General features: G+C 49.0%; 1 protein-coding gene across 1 annotated transcript; it reads left to right on the forward strand.

The window, feature by feature from the left end:
• The first annotated feature begins 648 nt into the window (after nt 1-648).
• On the forward strand, nt 649-21,967 carry LOC147981126 (uncharacterized). Its single transcript, XM_087517035.1, has 5 exons — nt 649-714; nt 792-925; nt 5,863-5,878; nt 19,016-19,027; nt 21,458-21,967. Exons 1-5 carry the CDS (start codon nt 649-651, stop codon nt 21,965-21,967), a joined length of 738 nt encoding a protein of 245 aa, XP_087373161.1.
• The last annotated feature ends 934 nt before the right edge of the window (nt 21,968-22,901 follow it).

Here is a 22,901-nt window from a genome sequence, read left to right on the forward strand (position 1 = left end):
GCAACGGGTATTCGGAATGTGTATATGCATCTCGGGAAATAATTTCACATTTTTTTGAAACTTCAAAAATATGAATTTGAAAAATTCAAATATAGAGAGCACTAATGCTCGGGCGCTGCAACGCTGCTCTCCAATGCCATACCCGGTTCATGCACGCATTCCTAATCTGGGGCTCTCCTCTATAAGCAAAAACTATGGGCTCGTCATCTCCGCGTTTTCTCTGCTGGACACCAAAACAGGGGAGGAGTGGGATTGAGAAAGAAAGAGTTAAAAGCACCAAGAGTCCTAGAATTTACTCTCAATGTGATAGTTTAGTCCTACAACTTGAAAAGTGACCCTACTCAGTCCCTGAACTTGCTCAAGATGTGCAAATCCAGTCCTGGCGAATCAGAGCCTGCCATGTGGACGCATGGGTGCGCACCCGGTCAGCGCGTCGCATTTTGCAAAGAGCCCCCTGGCTTTGCTCCGAATCAACCTGCACTACCACCATTTCATCTGAATTAATTAAAGGAGACCACGGTCTGGCCTCCCCGATCCAGACAACCCGCAGCTCACTCCCCTCTCTGTTTCTTGCTCTGCTCCTCTGCTCGACGCCGCAGCTCGTCGCTGCCGTCCAGCCCGCCGCAGCCGCCAAGCAAGCTAGCGGCCATGGTTTCATGGAGTGATTCCGGATCCAGCTCGTACGCGTCAAGTGGCGACGAAGTCACCAGTCGGGTGAGATCCTGTCCACCTTCATCTGGGCATCTAGGGTTACGGAAAAAAATGTGATTTCTTACCAGATTTTATTTTAGGGTCCTCGCAGCATTGAGAGCACCGATTGGGCAGGCCTTGCTACAGATCTACCTGATAGGTGTGAGCACCAAGCAGTGTGTGAGAAGCTTGTTGCATTTGAGTCTATTGACAGTGGAAGAAGATTCCTGGGTTGATGACAACACATTTGTGGACTAACCTTGTGCGTTGAGCGTTTCAGAGATTCATCCTCTGGCTCGAGACGATTTCTCTCCCCTCGGAAGTGTTTTTCAAGACGGTGTAGCTCTTTGGTTTCTTGTTGGTGGACTAGTTTCTTAGGAGTCACCGTACTATCAAGAGGGGGTCCGCTTTGGTTTGGCTAGGGTGGAATCATCACGTACACCTTCGTTTCTCCCCCTCTAGGCCTTCCCGCGTCGTCGGAGGTCTCTTTCCTTGCTGTTTGAGCTATCTTTAGTCCCAGCGGTAGTACCGCGGTGCCCACCGGTAGTACCGCTTGGGTGTCCTCAGCGGCAGTACCGCTGCGGTACCGGGCCACTACCGCCTCGACTCGAGGGGGGCATTTCTCGTGTCGGGTTGAGCGGTACCTGCAGCGGTTGTAGGAGCAGTAGTACCGCTCGAGAGCGGTAGTACCGCCCTGCCACCGCGGCAGTACCGCTCTAGGCCTGTCCGGCAGTACCGCGCTGGGCCAGTCTCTCCTCTGTCTCCTTGCCCTCTCTGCTGGGCGGTAGTACCGTAGGAGGAAGCGGTAGTACCGTTGGGTCTAGCGGTAGTACCGCTGCCCTATGCGGTAGTACCGCCCTTTGCGGGGCTGTTTAGTGGGGTAACGGTTGGATTGTTGCCCCCACTATAAAAGGGGGTCCCCTTCTTCCCCGTTGACCTACCTCTTCCCCCTCAAGCTCCATTAATGCTCCAAGCTCCATTTTTGCCAGATCTATCTCTCTAGCCAATCAAACTTGTTGATTTGCTCGGGAGTGGTTGAGAAGGCCCCGATCTACACTTCCACCAAGAGATTTTTGATTCCCCCACCTATCCCTAGCGGATCTTGTTACTCTTGGGTGTTTGAGCACCCTAGACGGTTGAGGTCACCACGGAGCCATAGTCCATTGTGGTGAAGCCTCATGGTATTGTTGGGAGCCTCCGATTAAGTTGTGGAGATTGCCCCAACCTTGTTTGTAAAGGTCCGGTTACCGCCTCCAAGGGCACCAATAGTGGAATCACGGCATCTCGCATTGTGTGAGGGTGTGAGGAGAATACGGTGGCCCTAGTGGCTTCTTGGGGAGCATTGTGCCTCAACACCGCTCTAACGGAGACGTCCTTCCCCTCAAAAGGAAGGAACTTCGGTAACACATCCTTGTCTTCACCGGATCCACTCTTGGTTATCTCTTACCTTTACTTGTGCAAGCTCATTAGTGTTACTTCTCTTGCTTGCGTGTTTGTTCTTTGTTGTTGCATCATATAGGTTGCTCACCTAGTTGCATATCTGGACAACCTACTTTGATGCAAAGTTTAATTTGGTAAAGAAAAGTCAAAAATTGTTAGTTGCCTATTCACCCCCCTTCTAGTCAACCATATCGATCCTTTCGATTGGTATCAGAGCCTCGTCTCTTTACTAAGGACTTTATCGTCCGAAGAGTATGGTTGATACCGTAGACGGTGTGGAGGAACACTCCGGTGTGAATCCGATCTCGTCTACGGGCGATGGGGGAACCTCGGTCTTTCGTGAGGAGTTCAATGTGTACTTGGAGACATTGAAAACCTCCATGACGACCGAGGTTGAAAGCATGTTTACTAAATTCGTTGAAGGGCTTAAACTGTCCACCGCACCATTGAAAGTGGGTGATCCCACTGACAAGGTGACGGATGCTATCTCCGACAAGGGGGAAGCTAGTAGTGAAAAGGCTCCTTCTTCTAGTGGTAAAAATGGCACCGGCATCTTTGCTCATGTGGAACCACCACTTGTTTATGGTGGACCGGTTCCTTCCACTCATTTGAATCATGCCGGTCCTCCCCCTAAGATTGTGAAAAATGAGGACTTTGATTCTTGGGTTTATCGCTTTAAGCGTCATTTAAATCATGTGAACACTAATCTTTGGAGAATCATTGAAGAAGGTTTTCATCCGCATGATCCAAGCAACTTCACTCCTCGAGAAGCCACGGATAATCAATTCAATGAGAATGCTCTCTTTATCATTCAAGATGCAATTCCACCCGAAGATCTACCTCACCTTCGGCCCTTCGCCTTGGCCAAAGATGCATGACTTTGTGTTGTCTCTCTCTACCGGGGAAGCGCAAGCATTCAACGCTCCAACTATGAAGTAGTGCAAGATGAAGCCGATGAGTTTGCAATGAAAGAAGATGAAGAACCTCGCGAGCTTTATTGGAGAGTAACCAAACTCACGGTCTCACTCCGAGACCACGGGAGCAAGGACACGGATGACAATTGGATCAAGCGCAAATTCCTCAAGGCAATGATGCCCTTACCACAAGGCCATGTCCTCCGTCATTCGTCAAACGCCGGACTTCCACACTTTGACCTCAAGTGAAGTGTTGGATGAGTTTGTGGCTATGAACATCTTGGACAAGACCGCCGACAATGTGGTGCTTCGTTCTCAATGGGCAAAGAAGCCCAACCTTGCATTGAAGGCCAAGGTTTGCGTTGAAGAAGAAGAAGAGGAAGAAGAGGAAATCAACCCCGAAGATACAAAGTATGCCTATCATGAACACATGGCACTTACTTCAAGGCAATTTTGGAGTAAGAAAAACTCAAGGCCAAACTTCAACAAGAACAACTCAAGTGGCACGAAGAGCAAGCAACGTGTAAGGACTTGCTACAATTGTGGCAATGTGAGTCATTTTGTTGCGGAGTGCCCATATGAGAAGAGGAAAGACAATGGTGGCAAGCTCATTCGAAAGGACAAAGCCAAGTCTTTCCCCAACAAGACCAACTTCATCAAGAAAACCCCTCACAAGGCATTGGTGGTTCAAGCAGAGTACCATGAGGATGATGATGATGATGATGATGATGGAGATGGTGAGTCAGTTGCCATGGCCTCCGTTGCCATTGCAAAAACTCCACGACTATCTCTCTTCGATTCACCCAATGAGAACATCACCGCCAAGTGCCTCATGGCTAAAGCCACCAACAAGGTAACTCCCAACATCAAAACTACCATCATTAATAATCCTTCCTTGACGGATTGCATTGATGAATGTGAGGGATCTAATGTGGAGGAAAATGAGTTTGAGTCCTTTATGGGTAAACTCAAGGGTAAATCCAAGAAGCATTTTGTTGCTCTCTTGGAACAACTTGGTGAAGCCAATGACGTGATCGAGTCTCATGAAGATACCATCTCCAAGATGGAGGGGCATAGTCGTGACTATGCCGATGAGATTTCGGATCTTTCCAATGCTCTTGAGGAAGAGTGTGGTCTTCGTTTGGCTCTTGAGGAGTCACACAACGATGATCATGCTAAGTTAAAGAAAGACTTTGATCATGCTCTCGTGGTTTCTCGTGTGCTAAACTCCGAGAAGGCCAAACTTGGGGTTGATCTTGCTAGACTCAAAGAGAAGTTTGATCTACTTGACAAGGCTCACAAGGTCTTGAAGGGTGCTCATGGTAGCCTCAAAGAGTCTCATGATCAACTCCAAGTAAAGCTAACCAAGGAGAAAGCCACCTTTCCTCGTATGATGTTAATTGATAAAGCAAATGCTACTAACCCGTGTTGTGAGCATGTGCATCTTGTTGAGGAGAACACTAAGCTAAAGGTGCAACTTGAGAAAGGTCTTGTGTCTTGCATACAAGGCGAGAAGAGCCTCAACGACCTCTTGACAAACCAAAACGGAGTTGTGGCCAAGGAAGGGATTGGGTACGTGTCCAAGTCCAAGAACGAGAAGAAGAATGACAAGGCCAAACGACCTCCTCCTCTCAAGCAAACCTTTGTGAGGGAGGGTGAGGATGCTACTAAGGAGAGGGAGAAAAACTCCATGAAGGGTAGTGATGCAAAGAAGGGAAACGCTCCCCTTCCCAACAAGGCCGGCGACTTTAACCCTTCTTATGTGTTGTGCTGCGCTAGAGATGGGCATGTTTATGCCAAATTTGTTGGTTCTCCTCATGAGTACATTGAATGGTCTATTTGGGTTCCTAAGACCCTTGTTACTAACATCAAAGTACCCATTACAAAATGGGTACCTAAAACCAAGCATTGATCTCTTGTAGGTGTTTGCTTCCGGTGGGGGATCATGGTTACTCGATAGTGGAGCTACTAATCATATGACCGGAAGCAAGGACTTGGTGGTGGACGTGCAAAAGATTCCATCCATGCCCACCAATATTGAGTGGGGTGATGCCTCGTCTTCTAAGGTATTGGGACTCAGCAAAGTTGTCATTTCTCATGATCTTACGACCGAGAAGGTCATGCTTGTTGAGTCCCTTGCATACAATTTACTTTCCGTTCGTCAACTAGCACTCATGGGCTTTGCCACTTTCTTTGATATTGATTCCGTGGCCCTCTTGTGGAGCAAGACTCTTAAAGTAGCCTTTGTTGGGCATGTCGAGAACGGTCTCTATGTGATTAACTTTTTGAAGCGACCCACTAAGACCGCGACATGCCTAATGGCAAAAGTTGACGTGGGATGGCTTTGGCATCGCCGTTTAGCCCACGTCAATATGAGATCTTTGCAAAGTCTTCTCAAGGGGGACCATGTCCGTGGACTAACAAATGTTAGTTTTGCCAAAGATCGTGCTTGCAGTGCTTGCATCGAAGGCAAGCTACATGAGAAGGCTCACCCTCCCACGACTATCATCTACTCGAAGAGGCCTTTGGAGCTCCTTCACTTGGATCTCTTTGGACCTCCATCCTTTGATTGTCTTGGGGGTAGAAAGTATTGCTTGGTGATTGTGGATGACTATTCAAGATACACTTGGGTATATTTCTTCAAGAGGAAGAGCGAGACCCAACAAACCGTCATCGACTTTACAAATGAAGCTCAATGACAACACAATGCAGAGACTTTGACAATAAGAAGTGACAACGGCTTCGAGTTCAAGAACTACACCTTGGATAAGTTTTTGAGTGATGAGGGAATCAAGCATCAATATTCCGCACCTTATACCCCTCAACAAAATGGTGTAGCGGAGAAGAAGAACCGGATGTTGATGGATGCGGCAAGGACCATGATGGCGGAGTTAAAGTCTCCCTACAACTTTTGGGCCGAAGCCATCAACACCGCGTGCCATGCATCTAATTGGCTCTACCTCCGCAAGGGCTTGAACAAGACTCCATATGAGATACTCACCGGTAACAAGCCCAACCTCAAGTACTTCCGAGTGTTCGGGTGTAAGTGCTTCATTCTCAAGAAAGGTGTCCGTTTGTCTAAATTTAAGGCTAGAGTGTACGAGGGCATATTTGTTGGTTATGCTACAAACTCTCATGCTTACCATGTTCTCAATAAGTCCATGGGACTTATTGAGGAAACGTGTAACGTGGAGTTTGATGAGAATAATGGCTCCCAAGTGGAGCAAAGTGGTACTTGTGATGTAGGTGATGAAATTCCTCCCCAAGCCATAAGAAGAATGGGTATTGGTCATATCCTACCCATTGAGGAACCCCTTGTGGCCGAAGGAGAAGGACAATGTTCTACTCAAGTGGAACCTTCACCAACCCAAGACGTACATGCTTCCGAAGAACAAAGTGAGGGCCCTCAACCTCAAGAACAAGACCAAGGGCAAGATCAATCTCAAGATGGCGTTGTAACATCAAGTGATGCCCAAGGTCAAGCTCCCTCCTCCGAGCAAGTTCAAGATCAAGTCCCACGAGATCAAGAACAAGCTCAAGACGACGCTCAAGATGATCAAGTGACCACTCCTCGTCTCACCCCCCAGGAGGAATTGGAGCGTCGTGCTGCCAAGGTTGCTTCCAAGCTCTCCACCAAGGATCATGTCATGACGAATGTGCTTGGAAGCTTAAGAAAGGGGGTAAGCACTCGTAGACAATTAGCAAACTATTGTGAACATCACGCATTTGTCTCTTGTATCGAACCCCACAAGGTCTATGAGGCGCTCGAAGATCCGGATTGGCTCAATGCCATGCATGAAGAACTCAACAACTTCGAGCGCAACAAAGTGTGGAGATTGGTGCCAAGACCGACGATGAACCACACTGTCATTGGAACCAAGTGGATATTTAAGAACAAGCAAGATGCTCATGGGATTATCATTCGCAACAAGGCTCGTTTAGTGGCACAAGGCTACTCCCAAGTCGAGGGTATCGACTATGGTGAAACCTTTGCTCCCATTGCTCGTCTTGAATCCATTCGCATGTTGATTGCATATGCTTCTCATCATAACTTGAAGTTACAACAAATGGATGTGAAGAGTGCTTTTCTTAATGGTCCTATTAATGAATTGGTTTATGTCAAGCAACCCCCCGGGTTCAAGGATCCCTACTTTCCCGATCATGTGTATCAACTCGATAAGGCACTCTATGGCCTTAAACAAGCCCCACGTGCGTGGTATGACCACCTTACCGAGTTGTTACAAGACCGTGGTTTTGAAGTTGGGCTAATCGACCCCACTCTTTTTACTAAGAAGGTAAAAGGGGAGTTGTTTGTGTGCCAATTATATGTTGATGATATTATCTTTGGTTCCCCTAACAAAGCTTTCAATGAGGATGCCGCTCTCATGACCTCAAAGTTCGATATGTCTTCCATGGGAGAGTTGAAGTTCTTTCTCGGGTTCGAAGTGAAGCAAAGGAGAGAAGGAACTTTCATAAACCAAGCCAAATACACTCAAGACATGCTTAAGAGATTCAAGCTAAGTGATGTCAAGCCGGCGTCCACTCCCATGCCCACCAAGTTCCACCTTGACATTTATCCCAATGGTAAAGTGGTGGATCAAAAGGTATATCGCTCCATGATTGGCTCCTTGCTTTGCCTTTGTGCATCTAGACCGGATATCATGTTGAGTGTGGGAATTTGTGCATGGTTTCAAGCCACACCTAAGGAAAGTCACTATGTGGTGGTTAAACGAATCTTTCGATATTTGGCTCATACCCCAAACTTTGGCTTATGGTACCCAAGAGGAGCAAATTTCAAGCTTGTAGGTTATTCGGACTCGGATTGGGCGGGAGACAAAGTGGATAGGAAGTCCACTTACGGAGGGTCCCAGTTTCTTGGTTGCTCTTTGGTAAGTTGGTCTTCCAAGAAGCAAAGTTGTGTTTCTCTCTCATCCAAGGAAGCGGAGTATGTGGCTGTTGTTAGTTGTTGTGCACAACTTTTATATGGATGAGGCAAACTTTAAATGATTACGGTGTCACTTGTGACAAAGTGCCTCTTTGGTGTGACAATGAAAGTGCCATCAAGATTTCCCTCAACTCGGTGCAACACTTCAAGACAAAGCATATTGAGATTAGGTATCACTTCATCCGGGATCACATTAGGCAAGGGGAGATCATGCTCAACTATGTTGTCGGTGTCAAAACCGGCGGATCTCGGGTAGTGGGTCCCGAACTGTGCGTCTAGGCCGGATGGTAACAGGAGGCAGGGAACACGATGTTTTACCCAGGCTCGGGCCCTCTTGATGGAGGTAAAACCCTACGTCCTGCTTGATTAATATTGATGATATGGGTAGTACAAGAGTAGATCTACCACGAGATCAAGGAGGCTAAACCCTAGAAGCTAGCCTATGGTATGATTGTTGTATATGGAGTTGATTGCCTACGGACTACAACCCTCCGGTTTATATAGACACCGGATAGGGATAGGGTTACATAGAGTCGGTTACAATGGTAGGAGATCTTGAATATCCGCATCGCCAAGCTTGCCTTCCACGCCAAGGAAAGTCCCATCTGGACACGGGACGAAGTCTTCAATCTTGTATCTTCATAGTCCAGGAGTCCGGCTGAAGGTATAGTCCGGCTACCCGAACACCCCCTAATCCAGGACTCCCTCAGTAGCCCCTGAACCAGGCTTCAATGACGACGAGTCCGGCGCGCAAATTGTCTTTGGCATTGCAAGGCAGGTTCCTCCTCCAAGTCCTTCATAGAAGATTGTAAACACCAAGAGTAGTGTCCGGCTCTGCAAAATAAGCCTCCACACATTGCCATAGAGAGAATGATATTAACACAAATCAAATCTGCTGACGTATTCCGCAGTGCGTCATCACACTACAGCCAAATCATTTACTCGAATCGTTTTCACTTTTCCACCTCAGTGTGTTTTGCCAGGCAGTTTCCTTGGCGTGTCTTGTCAAAGCAGAGATCGTGTGCCCCCCTTTTACGGGATTCTCATCAATACGGACGTGGGTAACCCAATCGTGCCCGTTAGCATGTTTTCTCGATTAAAGGCGAGTCCCGAATGGTTACGGGGAGGGCTCCTGTTATTCAACCTCTTATAAAGAGACCAGGGCCTTACTCCTTTTCTCCAATCCCAAAACAAGTTCGCCCGTCGCCTCGAGTTCCAACACCCTAGGCTCCAGATTCCGGGCGCCTCAGACCTTCGACAATGTCCGGTTCCGACCTTCAAGGCCGATGGATGCCCTCCTCCATTACGGAGGAGGACGTGCTAAAGTTGAGAGAGGCTAAGTTCTTGACCGCTGAAATTTCGCACAGGTTGCCTGCTCAAAGGCAGGCTATCCCCAGTCCCCAGCCCGGTGAGAGCGTAGTGTTCGTGTCTCACTTCCTTCGGGGGTTAGGTTTCCCGATGGATCCCTTTGTGAGGGGACTGCTGTTTTATTACGGGCTGGAATTCCACGACTTAGCTCCGGAGTCCATCCTCCATATCTCCTCGTTTATCATTGTATGCGAAGCGTTCCTCCGTGTTACCCCTCACTTCGGATTGTGGCTCAAGACTTTCAAAGTGGAGCCGAAGATGATCAAGGGACGGCACGCAGAGTGCGGAGGCGCTGTTATAAGCAAAAATGTTGATGCTCCATGGCCCGAGGGCTCTTTTCAATAGGAGCTAGGCTTGTGGCAACAAGAGTGGTTTTATATCACCGCTCCCCGGAGCACCAAGTGGGTGGCGCTTCCTGCCTTTCGCTCAGGTCCCCCACCACGGCTAGCGTCATGGGTTAACAGAGGGTTAGATCAAGGTTTGCCCAAAGACGTGCCCTTGTTACAGGGCCGAATTAAGGATCTCTTGGAAGGAGACCTCAGCTTGGTCAAGGTGACGCAGGTCATGCTGATTCGCCGAATATTGCCCGGCAAACGTCGCCCCCTTCGCCTGTGGGAGTTTAATCTAGAGGGACCGCGAGCTCTCCAGAACTTTATGGGCACAACGCCCGCGGAGATGTATAAACTGTTCTTCGGATCACAAGAGATGTGTCCGGATTTAACCGAGGACGCAGGCCTAAGCTGCAATCGCCCGGATACTCAAGTAAGCAACCTTATGCCCGAACCTTCTATCCGTATAATTGTCATAAACTTGCCCCTAAAAGAGCCGTCCTTTTAAACAGGAGTGGATAGCGAAGGCAAAGCTGATCAGGTGTCCGGCTCCCCTTCCTGAAACCAGGCCGGATCTCGTGCTGGTCAGGATGGTGGAGATAATGCCTTTGGAGGGGGAGGACAAGGAAGCTATGGCCTCCTCGAAGGAGGCTGCTCCGAAGGGAGGAACCGACAATTCCTCTCCTAAGGGGAAGAAGAGAGCCGCCTCTGACGACCCGGAAACCATGGCCTCGAAGCGGGGGAGAAAATCCTCGTCAGAGGGTCCGACGCCGGGGAGTTCCTCGGCCGGACTATGCCCTCAAGGGGATCATCCCTCCAGCGAGCCGTAAGTGGAGAAAAGATTTTCCTTTTGAGGGATGAGGGGAATCCTTGATTTATACCTGAGAAGATTAACCAAACCTTTACCTTGTAGCTCGGACCTCAGCCCTTCTCAGCAGAGCTCGTCTTCGGGGGATCTCCTTCCGGAGATGATGGAGAGCGGGACGCCTCCCCCTGCCGTGCCGCCTAGCGAGGCGGGTGACCCTGAGGTGTCGTCGCGGAGGGTTTCTCCAAATCCGGCAGGGGCGGAAGGTGGCTATGCGGCCCCCCGAGGTTCTCCGCGTCCGGCCTTCGAAAGAGGTCATGGGACGAGCCCGGCACCGTCTGGTGCTCGGCCGGAGGAGCTAAAGATTCTGCTGGGGCGAGCTTCTATCTCAGAGGAGCACCGCGCATTGATGGGCATGGTGATTGAAAGGATTTCATCCGTAGAGAGCGGATTATATGAAGCCGTCAAAAGTTTACTGACGGGTTTCGAGGTACATTAGATAATGTATACTTTTGTCAGTTGCGCATGAATAAGATGCGCCCTGTGTAGATAGTAGCCCCTGAGACTCCGCGCGTCGTCAAGAAATGACGGCACGCGGAGGATCATAATCCCAGGTCTAAGATGTCGCCTTTGAATGTAGGCGGCAGGGTGTCCGGAATCGAGCCGAACTGACGATTTTGCCGAACTAAAGCGGCAACTGGACGTGGCAGATGCCGACATCACGCTTGTCAATAAGCGGCTTGATGAGGCTCAAGGTATGTAATTCCTCGGGCGGCATCAGGTAAGAACAGTTTTATGCCTGTGTCTTACGATGTGTGTGCTTGACGCAGATGGTGCGGCCGCCGTGGAGAGTCTTAGGGCAGAACTTGCCCAAGCTAAAGAACAAGCCAGCGAAAGTGATGCGGCCACCAGGAAAGCCCTTGAAGAGCTGAGAGCCGAATAGGCTGCTCATTGCCGAAGCAAGGAAGAGATGGCCGAGATGGTCGAAAAGTTAAAAAGCGCTACAGACCGTTGTAGACTTCTTGAAAAAGAAGACCAGGCGAAACAGACGGACTTAGAGAAGGCCGTTGCCAATGCCAAGGACGCGCGCTCTGCGATGAGAGCTGCGAAGGAGGAGCTACGTCAGGCCGAACAGATTGCGGCTGGAAAGCCCTTTATGCTGCGAAGGAAATTTTGTGATCCGAAGTTTGCTCCGTTGGACCGGATGTGGAGTGTGGAGGATACCTATCTGGATTTGGCAGCGAGTGCTGCTGATGCGACCGAACACTTTCGAGATCAGAAAGATCGCGAAGTGGAAAAGCTTTTCTGGTCGAAGTTTCACAATCCAGAGTGTCCACTGGCAGTGGACGATCATTTGGCTCAATGGGCCAAACTGAATAGGTTGTCCGGACTCGCCATGAAGTACGTCATGGGTCATCTGTGGCCGAGGAGATTGGAGATGAAGAGTTATTTCAGCTTGGTGCAGCAATTCCTTGACGTGGTGTCGCATATTAATGCAATGAAGAGGTCAGCGTGCATAGAGGGCGCAAGGATGGCTCTTGCCCGTGTCAAGACATACTGGGCAGAGATGGAGACCACCGTTGTTGCGTCCCGAGATTCAGACAAAAGCCGAGTACCCTCCGAGCACTATTTTCAGGAAGTCCTTGAAGGCGCTCGTGTAAAAGAGACGCAGTGCTCGAAAGATGCTATGTTATGATAGCATATGTAATTATAAAGTAATATTTTGATAAACTGTAGTGGCCTTTTTATACTTGTGCCTTCAAGTATTGGGAACACCTCCTGTGCGGCCGTTTTAAGATATATACAAAATCTGAAAGATGGCAGTCATTGGCTTCATCCCCCACGCACATAGTGCGGGGGTGCTCGCAGAAGACGCATTTTCACACTTAACCCAACGTCTTGGTCCTACAAAGGAGGTGATAGCGCAGCGGGCCAGGCAACCGGACTATAATGCTTTAACACTTTCACTTAGCCATAGGAGCTTGATAGTGAGACTATTTAGGTAGCCCCTTGGTGGCGACTGCGCTCGCCCGAGTTCGGGGCGCGTATGTGCCTGACCGGGAAGCGGCCCTTCATTAAAGCGGAGGAATCCGATAGATTCCGATAGGTCCTCGAGTGGCTAACCAGTCTCACGCTACATCATGACAGTCAGTTTTCGGCTTTCTCTACTGAGGTGCTCGCCCGGCCGAACCGGGGCACAATCTCAGTAGTTCTCCTGCTGCTACCTTAGCCGATAGAGCGGAACGTAAGGTAGCCGAACTCAGGAGCCGGGCAACCCAACATTTGACCAAAGACATGATTCGGAGCTGATGCATATAATGCCAAAACTCGCGATGCCGAACACTCCCTAAGGTGTTCGGTCTTTATGAGTGCGGGCGAAACAACACTCTTTATTTAAAAAGCCCCTAGTGTCCAGGTACGTGCAAAAATTCTGACGTGGCCACATGCCAAGACGCCAGCCTCCTCCTTTGGTTATATCAGAAAAAACCAGGGGATGTGTAGCAACAAGAGATAGTAAAAAAGGTTTACGCAGGGTCTTAATCTAAAAAGAATCCTTTAGGACGGGTCCCTACTGCACGTCTGCGCCTGTGTCTCCGCTGTGCTGTATCCTGGACGGGCGCCGCGCGACGTTCATCTGTAAAAGAGAGGAACTGAGTTGAAAACGGGTCATGCTGAAAAAGTTTAAAATAAACAAAGTATAAAGTAAAATATATAAGATTGAACTTTATTGTCTCTTATTGTATATGCGTGGAGCCTCTAGTGCGGGGGTATATGGCCTCTAGGCCTGCATCAATGATGACTTTGCACCGAACTTGTCTATCCGCGTTCATGGTCTTGAATGACCTATTTCGAAGTTTTTTGGCCGGTGAGGCCATTTTGCTGTGGGGCTGTCAAAGCGGTCGCACAGTCCTCCGCTTGGGGAGGCGCACTTTAGTGCTTCCCCTTCAAAGAGATGATGCCTCGTGGAACGGGCATCTTAAGCGTAAGAGATGCATAATGCGGTATTGCGTTAAAGCGAGCGAAAGCTTCGCGTCCCAGTAGTGCTTGATAGCGACTTGAGAACGGGACGATATGGAAGGTCAGCTTTTCGCGGCAGGGGTTATCGGCAGAGCCGAATATGACTTTGAGCCGGAGAAAACCCATACAATGGGTGTCCGGACCAGGTATTACCCCTTGAAAGGAGGTTTTGCTGCGGCGGATTCTTGCTGGGTTTATCCCCATGTGCTGGATTGTATCCTGATATATCAGGTTTAGTCCACTGCCGCCGTCCATAAGGACATTTGAAAACTGGAGCCCGCCAATTATTGGATCGAGTATCAAGGCAGTCCAGCCTACATTCTTGATATTTCTAGAATAATCTAGCTGATCGAAGATGATCAGTTTTGACAACAAGTGGCAGGACCCTTTGGGGATGGGCCGTGTGGTGCGTACCTTTACGGGCGCCGCACGTTTTGTTATGTGAAGTGAGTTCACTGTTTTTACTTCTTGTGGGAAGTTCTTTTGTTTCCTGGTGCTCTGCTTTTGGGGTTCGTCCTCGTCTTCGCTTGGTGTGTCGAGCCCCTTGTGTTCGGCATTGAGTCTGCCGGATTGTTTGAAAACCCAACAGTCTCTGTGGGTATGGTTAGCAGGCTTCCCGGGAGTACTGTGTATCTGACATATCCTGTCCAGGATTTTATTTAGGTTGGATGGATCGTCCCTGTTATCCTGGGGGGCGATTTTTCCTGATTTTGTCGTGAGCCTTTGAATCCGGCATTGACTGCCATGCTCTTCGGACTTTTGTCCTTAGTCCAGTGACGGTCCTTGTTGCGTCGCGGTTTTCTGTTTCCATTCCTAGTTTCGGATGTACTTGGGTCGCTGGGGCTGCACCTTGCCAACCAGCTGTCCTCCCCTGCACAAAAGCGGGTCATGAGGCTTGTTAGTGCGTCCATTGTTCTTAGCTTTTCTTGGCCGAGGTGTCTGGCGAGCCATTCGTCTCGGACGTTATGCCTGAAAGCTGCTAAGGCTTCGGCGTCCGGGCAGTCGACTATCTGATTCTTTTTAGTGAGGAATCTATTCCAGAACCGCCGAGCTGATTCTCCGGGCTGTTGAGTTATGTGACTAAGATCGTCTGCATCCGGAGGGCGGACATAGGTCCCTTGAAAATTTGCTCGGAAAGCATCCTCGAGCTCTTCCCAACTTCCAATTGTGTTTTCAGGAAGGCTTTTAAGCCAATGCCGGGATGGCCCTTTAAGCTTAAGGGGTAAATATTTTATGGCGTGGAGATCATCTCCTCTAGCCATGTGTATGTGGAGGATATAATCCTCGATCCAGACTCCAGGGTCTGTTGTTCCATCATATGCCTCTATGTTTACGGGTTTGAATCCCTCTGGAAATTCATAGTCCAGGACCTCATCGGTGAAACATAGGGGGTGTGCGGCGCCCCTGTATTTGGGTGTGCCGGATTCTAATGATGGCTTTATTGCATTGCTTACGAGAGCTTGCTTTCTTGGCCCATAAATGGACCTAACTGGGCCATGATGTGAATCCTTAAGTGGGTCGCATGCTGATTTAGGTGCGGCGCCGCTTGCCGCTTTATGGGGTCGTCTATCCGACCGTGTGGCTTTCTAATTTTTTGAATGCAAGGGCTCTAAGGCCTCTTCATCGAATTGAGGCAGTAGCTTTCTTTTCGGATAGCTTTTAGTGCGGCGACTGTCGCTGTATTTATCTGTGGTATTGATTACTTTGCTCCATCTAATCTGGAGTGCATCTTCCGCTGTTTTTAGCTTCCGCTTCTGCTTTTTTAGGCTGCGTGCAGTTGCAACGAGCCTCTCGTGGAGATTCTTCTGCTCCATAGGTTTATCCGGCGTGAGGTCGTCTGGAAGGCCGATTTCGCCGGAGGAGGGATGTTCAGTTTCTCTATCCGTGTTGCCCTGTTCGGACGGTTGCTCTAAGGCCTGCTCGTCGTCTACCAGCTCGTCCTGCTCTATGGCTGGGTTTTTGTCGAGGCGGGGCTTGGGTCGGCGTTTACGCCGACGTTTTGATTGCTTTCGGGGGGTCGATCTCCCGTTCCATCCCCTTTTTCCTCGTTGTCGCTTCCTTTAGGGGTATCCACCATGTACACATCGTGAGATGAGGTGGCTGTCCAATGCCCTATGGGCGTTGGTTCATCGGTATCTCCCGCATCGTCATCCATGCTGTCGATGTCTCCGGAGTCGAAGTTGAGCACGTCGTTTAAATTGTCGACAGTGGCTACCAAGTGGGTGGTGGGTGGGCTTTGAATTTCTTCATCGTCCGTATCCCATCCTCGCTGACCGTAGTTCGGCCAGGGCTCTCCTGATAAGGAGAGAGACTTGAGAGAGTTCAGGATATCGCCACAAGGCGAGTGCTGAAAGATGTCTGCGGCGGTGAACTCCATTATTGGCGCCCAATTGGATTCGATCGGCAGGGGCGCGGGGGGTTCGGAGTCCGGAGAGGAGTCCGGATCCTCAGAGTCGTGAGTCACGCGGAGTGTGGGGCCGGCGTTCGGCTCGATCGCCTTTGAGGTCGCAGCCCCCGAGGTGACGTGCAACCGCTCATCCTCGATTGACACAACTGGCTCCGAATTAAGGGTCAGAGCTGGTGCGTTTGCGGCCTCCGGGATACTGTTCAGTGACAGAGCTAGATCATACCCCGCGAGACAGTGCGGCGCGCTTGGTTGTGGCTCGAATCCTTCGAAGATCAAATCTCCGCGGATGTCTGCCATGTAATTTAGGCTTCCAAACCTGACTTGATGGCCAGGGGCGTAGCTTTCGATCTGCTCCAGGTGGCCAAGCGAATTGGCCCGCAGTGCGAAGCCGCCGAAGACGAAGATTTGTCCGGGGAGAAAAGTCTCACCCTGGACCGCATCGTTGTTGATGATCAAAGGAGCCATCGGGCCTAAAGGCGATGACACAGAGGAACTCTCAATGAAAGCACCAATGTCGGTGTCAAAACCGGCGGATCTCGGGTAGTGGGTCCCGAACTGTGCGTCTAGGCCGGATGGTAACAGGAGGCAGGGAACACAATGTTTTACCCTAGTTCGGGTCCTGCTTGATTAATATTGATGATATGGGTAGTACAAGAGTAGATTTACCACGATATCAAGGAGGCTAAACCCTAGAAGCTAGCCTATGGTATGATTGTTGTATATGGAGTTGATTGCCTACGGACTACAACCCTCCGGTTTATATAGACACCGGATAGGGTTAGGGTTACATAGAGTCAGTTACAATGGTAGGAGATCTTGAATATCCGCATCGCCAAGCTTGCCTTCCACGCCAAGGAAAGTCCCATCCGGACACGGGACGAAGTCTTCAATCTTGTATCTTCATAGTCCAGGAGTCCGGCTGAAGGTATAGTCCGGCTACCCGAACACCCCCTAATCCAGGTCTCCCTCATATGTCAACACTCATGATAACCTTGCAGATATCTTCACGAAGCCTTTGGATGAAGCAAGATTTCGCGAGTTAAGGCATGAGCTAAATATCATTGATTCGAGCAATGTGACTTGAACCCTTGCGCACCCCACCTCACTCAACTTGTTGTCTAGTTTAGGTGTAGGCATGAACATAGGGGGAGTGTTGTTCTCTCAATGAACTTTCCCTCCCCTCATAATGCATAAACTAACCAAACTCTTTCACGTTTGCCATTTCTTTATGGCACTTGTGCTTTAAAGATGAGTGTTGGTCATGGGCCCAAGGTTAAAATCTTCGCGGCGCCATACCTCTAAACTCAAACATAGGTGGCCTCGGCCACCGTCCTCTCTTGGAGAGGTGTGTATCTTCTTTCATCTTGTTGGTTTTGTGTGTGTGTCTTTTCGTTTTGTCTCGGTTTCCGCTCGTGTGTTCTGTCCAGTTTGGTCGGATCTTTTTGCGGCAGAGCGATACTACCGCTGCGTGAGCAGTACTACCGCTGACAAGCGTCAAGCGGTACTACCGCCCACCCAGCGGTACTAGCACTGTGGGGCGGGCGACTTGGGGGGTTAAGTCGGGGCAGGGGGAGTTGCTTCTCCCCCATACCCATTCTCCCCCACTCATCTTCTTCATTGCTCCTGCAACCTCTCGCCGCAGGAGGGGCCCGGCCGGCCGCCATTTTTGTTCCATCCCTCTCCATTTCCTCCGGTGGAGTCGATCCCCACCTCGTCCTTTTGCCATGGATGCCGGTATTGCCCCCGTTCTCGTTCTCTCTTTTCCTAGATCTTGCATCTAGTTTTTAGGGGCAATAGGCATTGTTCTTCTTGTCTTTTAGCTAAGGCAAGGCTTGAGTAGGATGGAGATGGCTTCTAGGCTGTGAGGATTGAAGTTTGGTAGGCTTATTTTTGAATTTGGCATCTCTGGTAGTGCCAGATCTAACCACGGTAGTGAAGAACCGCCGTTCCCATCTAGCGCGGTACTACCGCTCGCCTCGAGCGGTACTATCGCTCCAGTGGTACTACCGATCCTGTTTCACGGTACTACTGCTGGGGCGATACTGCCGCTGGTTGGTCGCAGTACTACCGCTGTATGCCCAGTTCCTTCTTTTTACTACCACGCTTTGATCCTTGTTGTTTTGTTTGGTGGCTTATGCTCTTTTCTTTCGTGTGTTTCTTCTAGTCGTGTGTTTCGTTCCAGGTGATGATCATCCTGAGCAGCAGGTCCGCCGTGTCAACCCCGGGCATGCAACGTCAAAGCGCTACCGCACCTCTGAGCCAGCAGGTGGTTCCTCTAGTACTCAACCACCACCCGCAGGCGCAACCTCAAGTGCTCCACCACCACCTCAGCAGTTGAAGAGATCCTCCAACAAGCCAAAAGGAAAGACCATCACTGAGATGACTGCCAAGGAGTTTTGGGAAAAGCGTCGCCACAACCCCTATGAGGTAGACCAAGATCCCACTTTGGTCAACCGCCCATTCTAGAACCGCTTTCAGTTTGCCATCTATTTTGATGTGATCAAGGCCAAGAAGAATCTCTATGTTGATGTTCACTCCATCAACACGGATGCTATGGAGGAGGACCCTGAGTACTTTGGCGAAGCCCTTCAGATATGTTCTCAGCTGAACATTCTCAGGATCATGCAATTCAACAAGGACTTTGATGCAGATTTGGTGGCTCAATTCTTTGCCACTGTTCATCTTGGAACTGATGCCGACAGGACTCTGACTTGGATGACCAATGGCAAGTTGCTTTCCATCAAGTGACAGGCCTTCATGGAGTTACTTGATGTGGAAGATCACGGGCTTGAGACTCCAGTAGGCTTCCGCCCTCACTGCAATGCTACATCCACTCACAAGCAAGCCCTTTGGCCCTACTATACTATGAAGGTTCACCCAGTGACTAAGAAGGAAACCTATGAGCTGTCTGCTTATCTGGACATTCTTCATCGTGTCTTCCGTGAGACTCTCTTCCCTCGCATCGGGAATCTGGATATGGTCCACTCCTATCTCGTAGACATGCTTCTTTTCTGCCAGCATGAGAAGGAAGCAAACACTGGAGAGAGCCTGGACATTTCTCATGTTATGTGGTCTGAACTTCTCTCTGTCGTTTCTGAGCGCAAGTGCCCGATATATGGTCCATTCATCATGAGGCTCATTGAGAAGGCCTGGGCATGTGTCTATCCTAGAGTGATGTTGGAAACTGGAGACTTGGTTTCTCATGAGATCAAGCGTCTGAGGAAGAAGGACAATTGGGGCACCCCAACGCCTAAACTCGAGGGTCCATCTACTGCTACTGCTGCCATGGAGACCGAGGGTGGGGCTGCAACTAATGATCATGAGGAGGACTTTGGGCCCTCTAGTGCAGAACCTTCTTGGGCAAAGAAGCTTAAACGCAAGATGAAGAAGCTTTTCTGCATGGAGTCTCATGGTCAGTACATGACTCATGTGGCTGAGAAGCAGGCCAGGGTGTGCCACAAGGAGCTCATGCATCACCTGGGTGCGACCGTTGCCAGCGGTTCTGAGGGCCAGATCACTGAAGAGGAGGAATGGATCCACCAGCATTGCCCTTGGACCGATTCAGACGCCGAGCAGTTTCCGACCAACGACGGAGGTGCAGACAATCACACTGAGATGTGATGTTCGAGATCCTCAGCTTGCCATCACCTGGAGCCGTAGCAACGCTCTTTGCCATTTTGGTGTCTCGATGCCAAAGGGGGAGAGAGTTTAGGGATTTGTGTTGTTGCCGTGTTGCGAGTGTGTCTTTGTGTCTTGTGTTTTCTCGTTGTCTTTGTTTGGTTTGGTTTGGTGCCAGTGAGACCTAAGTTCTAGACATATGGTGTGAGACATATGCTACCCTATCACTACCTTATTATTTATGTCTATTCAGTACTGTAGTATCTTATGAGTTGCATGCTTATCCTATTTTATACCCTGCTCTCATATATCATGTGCTTAGAATTGTTGGACTATAAAATATAGGGGGAGTGTTGATCCGAATGTGTGTGTCTTGCATTCCAAAGGCACTACTAACTAGGTGCACACATTCAGGGGGAGCCCGTCTATATTTTGTAGTTCTAAGTATCCTTACTTTTATGCCTTTTCCTCGTGCAAATCCCAGGTTGTCATCAATCCACCAAAAAGGGGGAGATTGTTAAGGCATATCTCTCTCGATGTAGTTTTGGTGACTGATGACAACACATTTGCGGACTAACCTTGTGTGTTGAGCGTTTCAGAGATTCATCCTTTGACTCGAGACGATTTCTCTCCCCTCGGAAGTGTTTTTCAAGACGGTGTAGCTCTTTAGTTTCTTGTTGGTGGACTAGTTTCTTAGGAGTCACCGTACTATCAAGAGGGGGTCCGCTTTGGTTTGGCTAGGGTGGAATCATCACACACACCTTCGTTTCTCACCCTCTGGGCCTTCCCGCGTCGTCGGAGGTCTCTTTCCTTGCTATTTGAGCTATCTTTAGTCCCAGCGGTAGTACCGCTTGGGTGTCCTCAGCGGCAGTACCGCTGCGGTACTGGGCCACTACCGCCTCGACTCGAGGGGGGCATTTATCGTGTCGGGTTGAGCGGTACCTGCAGCGGTTGTAGGAGTAGTAGTACCGCTCGAGTGCGGTAGTACCGCCCTGCCACCGCGGCAGTACCGCTCTAGGCCTGTCCGGCAATACCGCGTTGGGCCAGTCTCTCCTCTGTCTCCTGGCCCTCTCTGCTGGGCGGTAGTACCGTAGGAGGAAGCAGTAGTACCGCTGCCCTCTGCGGTAGTACCGCCCTCTGCGGGGCTGTTTGGTGGGGTAACGGTTGGATTGTTGCCCCCACTATAAAAGGGGGTCCCCTTCTTCCCCGTTGACCTACCTCTTCCCCCTCAAGCTCCATTAATGCTCCAAGTTCCATTTTTGCCCGATCTATCTCTCTAGCCAATCAAACTTGTTGATTTGCTCAGGAGTGGTTGAGAAGGCCCCGATCTACACTTCCACCAAGATATTTTTGATTCCCTCACCTATCCCTAGCGGATCTTGTTACTCTTGGGTGTTTGAGAACCCTAGACGGTTGAGGTCACCATGGAGCCATAGTCCATTGTGGTGAAGCTTCGTGGTATTGTTGGGAGCCTCCGATTAAGTTGTGGAGATTGCCCCAACCTTGTTTGTGAAGGTCCGATTGCCGCCTCCAAGGGCACCAATAGTGGAATCACGGCATCTTGCATTGTGTGAGGGCGTGAGGAGAATACGGTGGCCGTAGTGGCTTCTTGGGGAGCATTGTGCCTCCACACCGCTCTAACGGAGACGTGCTTCCCCTCAAAAGGAAGGAACTTCATTAACACATCCTCGTCTTCACCGGATCCACTCTTGGTTATCTCTTACCTTTACTTGTGGAAGCTCATTAGTGTTACTTCTCTTGCTTGCGTGTTTGTTCTTTGTTGTTGCATCATATAGGTTGCTCACCTAGTTGCATATCTGGACAACCTACTTTGATGCAAAGTTTAATTTGGTAAAGAAAAGTCAAAATTGTTAGTTGCCTATTCACCCCCCCCCCTCTAGTCAACCATATCGATCCTTTCACTATGTGCATTGGGTTGACCCAGAGTGGCCTCCACAATTGAGGACCAGTCTAGCTAGGATCTGGGGCATGTATGAAGATGAGGTCACATCCAGGTTTAGGGAAGCTGTTGTTCAGGCTGAAGAAAATGTTAGGGTTGTGAAAGAGAAGGAAGCCATGGAAAAAGACCTGAGGTTTTTTAAACTTGATTTTGCTAAGATGGTGGCTGACAAAGAGCGGGCAATTACTGAATTGGGCAACACAAGGCTAGCTCTGTCTGACCTAAAGATAGAACTTGAGAAGAAGAGAATGGCTGACAAATCAGTGACCAACATTCATCAGGTGGTGAGGGCTAAGGCAGAGAAAGAGAGGGGTGAAATGAAGCAAGAGAGGGACAAATTGAAGGAAGGAAGGGATCTGTTGAAGAAAGAGATTAAAAAGCTAGAGTATATGATTGGTGACATGTTCAAGCATAAAGAGGACACCAAGTGCAAGATAAGAAAGGTTAGGGAGCTGCTAGATGAATTTGAGTGATCATCTAGACTTGTTTGGTTAATGATTATCAGTGGACTTGTTTAGTTAATTTGGGTTATCTTTGATGCCCTGTATCCAGATGCACTGTACTGTTTGCTGCAATGACCTAATATGCACTATGTTATGTGAATTTGAGTTATCAATGTTGTGACAGTTAAGTCAGTTTTTATTTGGTTAAGTGAATTTGGATTATCAATGCTCTGCCAGTTAACTGAATTGCTTTTCTGCTGAACTGAACTATTATTCAGTTATCTGAATGTAGATTCAGTGAAGTGAGTATTTATTTGGTTAACTGAACATGGTTTCAGTTTACTGATTTGTTGTGTCAGTTTACTTATTTGCTATTGAATCTTACTGAAAAGTGGTATACACTATGTTTTTTATATATACAATGAAATTTTTTAGCAACTTTTTTGTATAAGACTGTTTTTGCAGTTAACTGAAGTTTGCTATACAATGTTAACTGAATATGGTTTAGTTAACTGCTCTTTGTTCAGTTAACTGAAAGTTGCATACACTGGTATTTTGGATCACATAATGGTAGATCTAGGATTTCATTAAGTTACTTCATACATTTCATACACTGCACCACATAGCATATAAGAAGGAGGAACTAGGATTTATTACATTGCATGCATCAACATATTTCTTACATAGATAGCAAGGTAGATCTAGATACAGAATTCATGTAGATAGCCAGGAGGATCTAGATACTGCATCACATAACAGCTCATTCATCTGGATACAGAATTCTACTCCACCTCATCCTAGTGACCTGAAAGGGATGGAAGTTTGCCCTCCTCCTTGCCCAATGGATGACATCATCATCACTAAGGTTGGAGCTAGGGGGAATGCCTCCTGGAACTACTCCATGTCCTTGCGGTTGCGTGCTGCAAGGATCCGCTGAGCCAGGTGCCTTCTCTCCCTCCTCCTT

This window comes from Triticum urartu, chromosome 3A, assembly GCF_056163025.1.
Source record: "Triticum urartu cultivar PI428250 chromosome 3A, HENAU_Tu73, whole genome shotgun sequence".
NCBI lineage: Eukaryota > Viridiplantae > Streptophyta > Magnoliopsida > Poales > Poaceae > Triticum > Triticum urartu.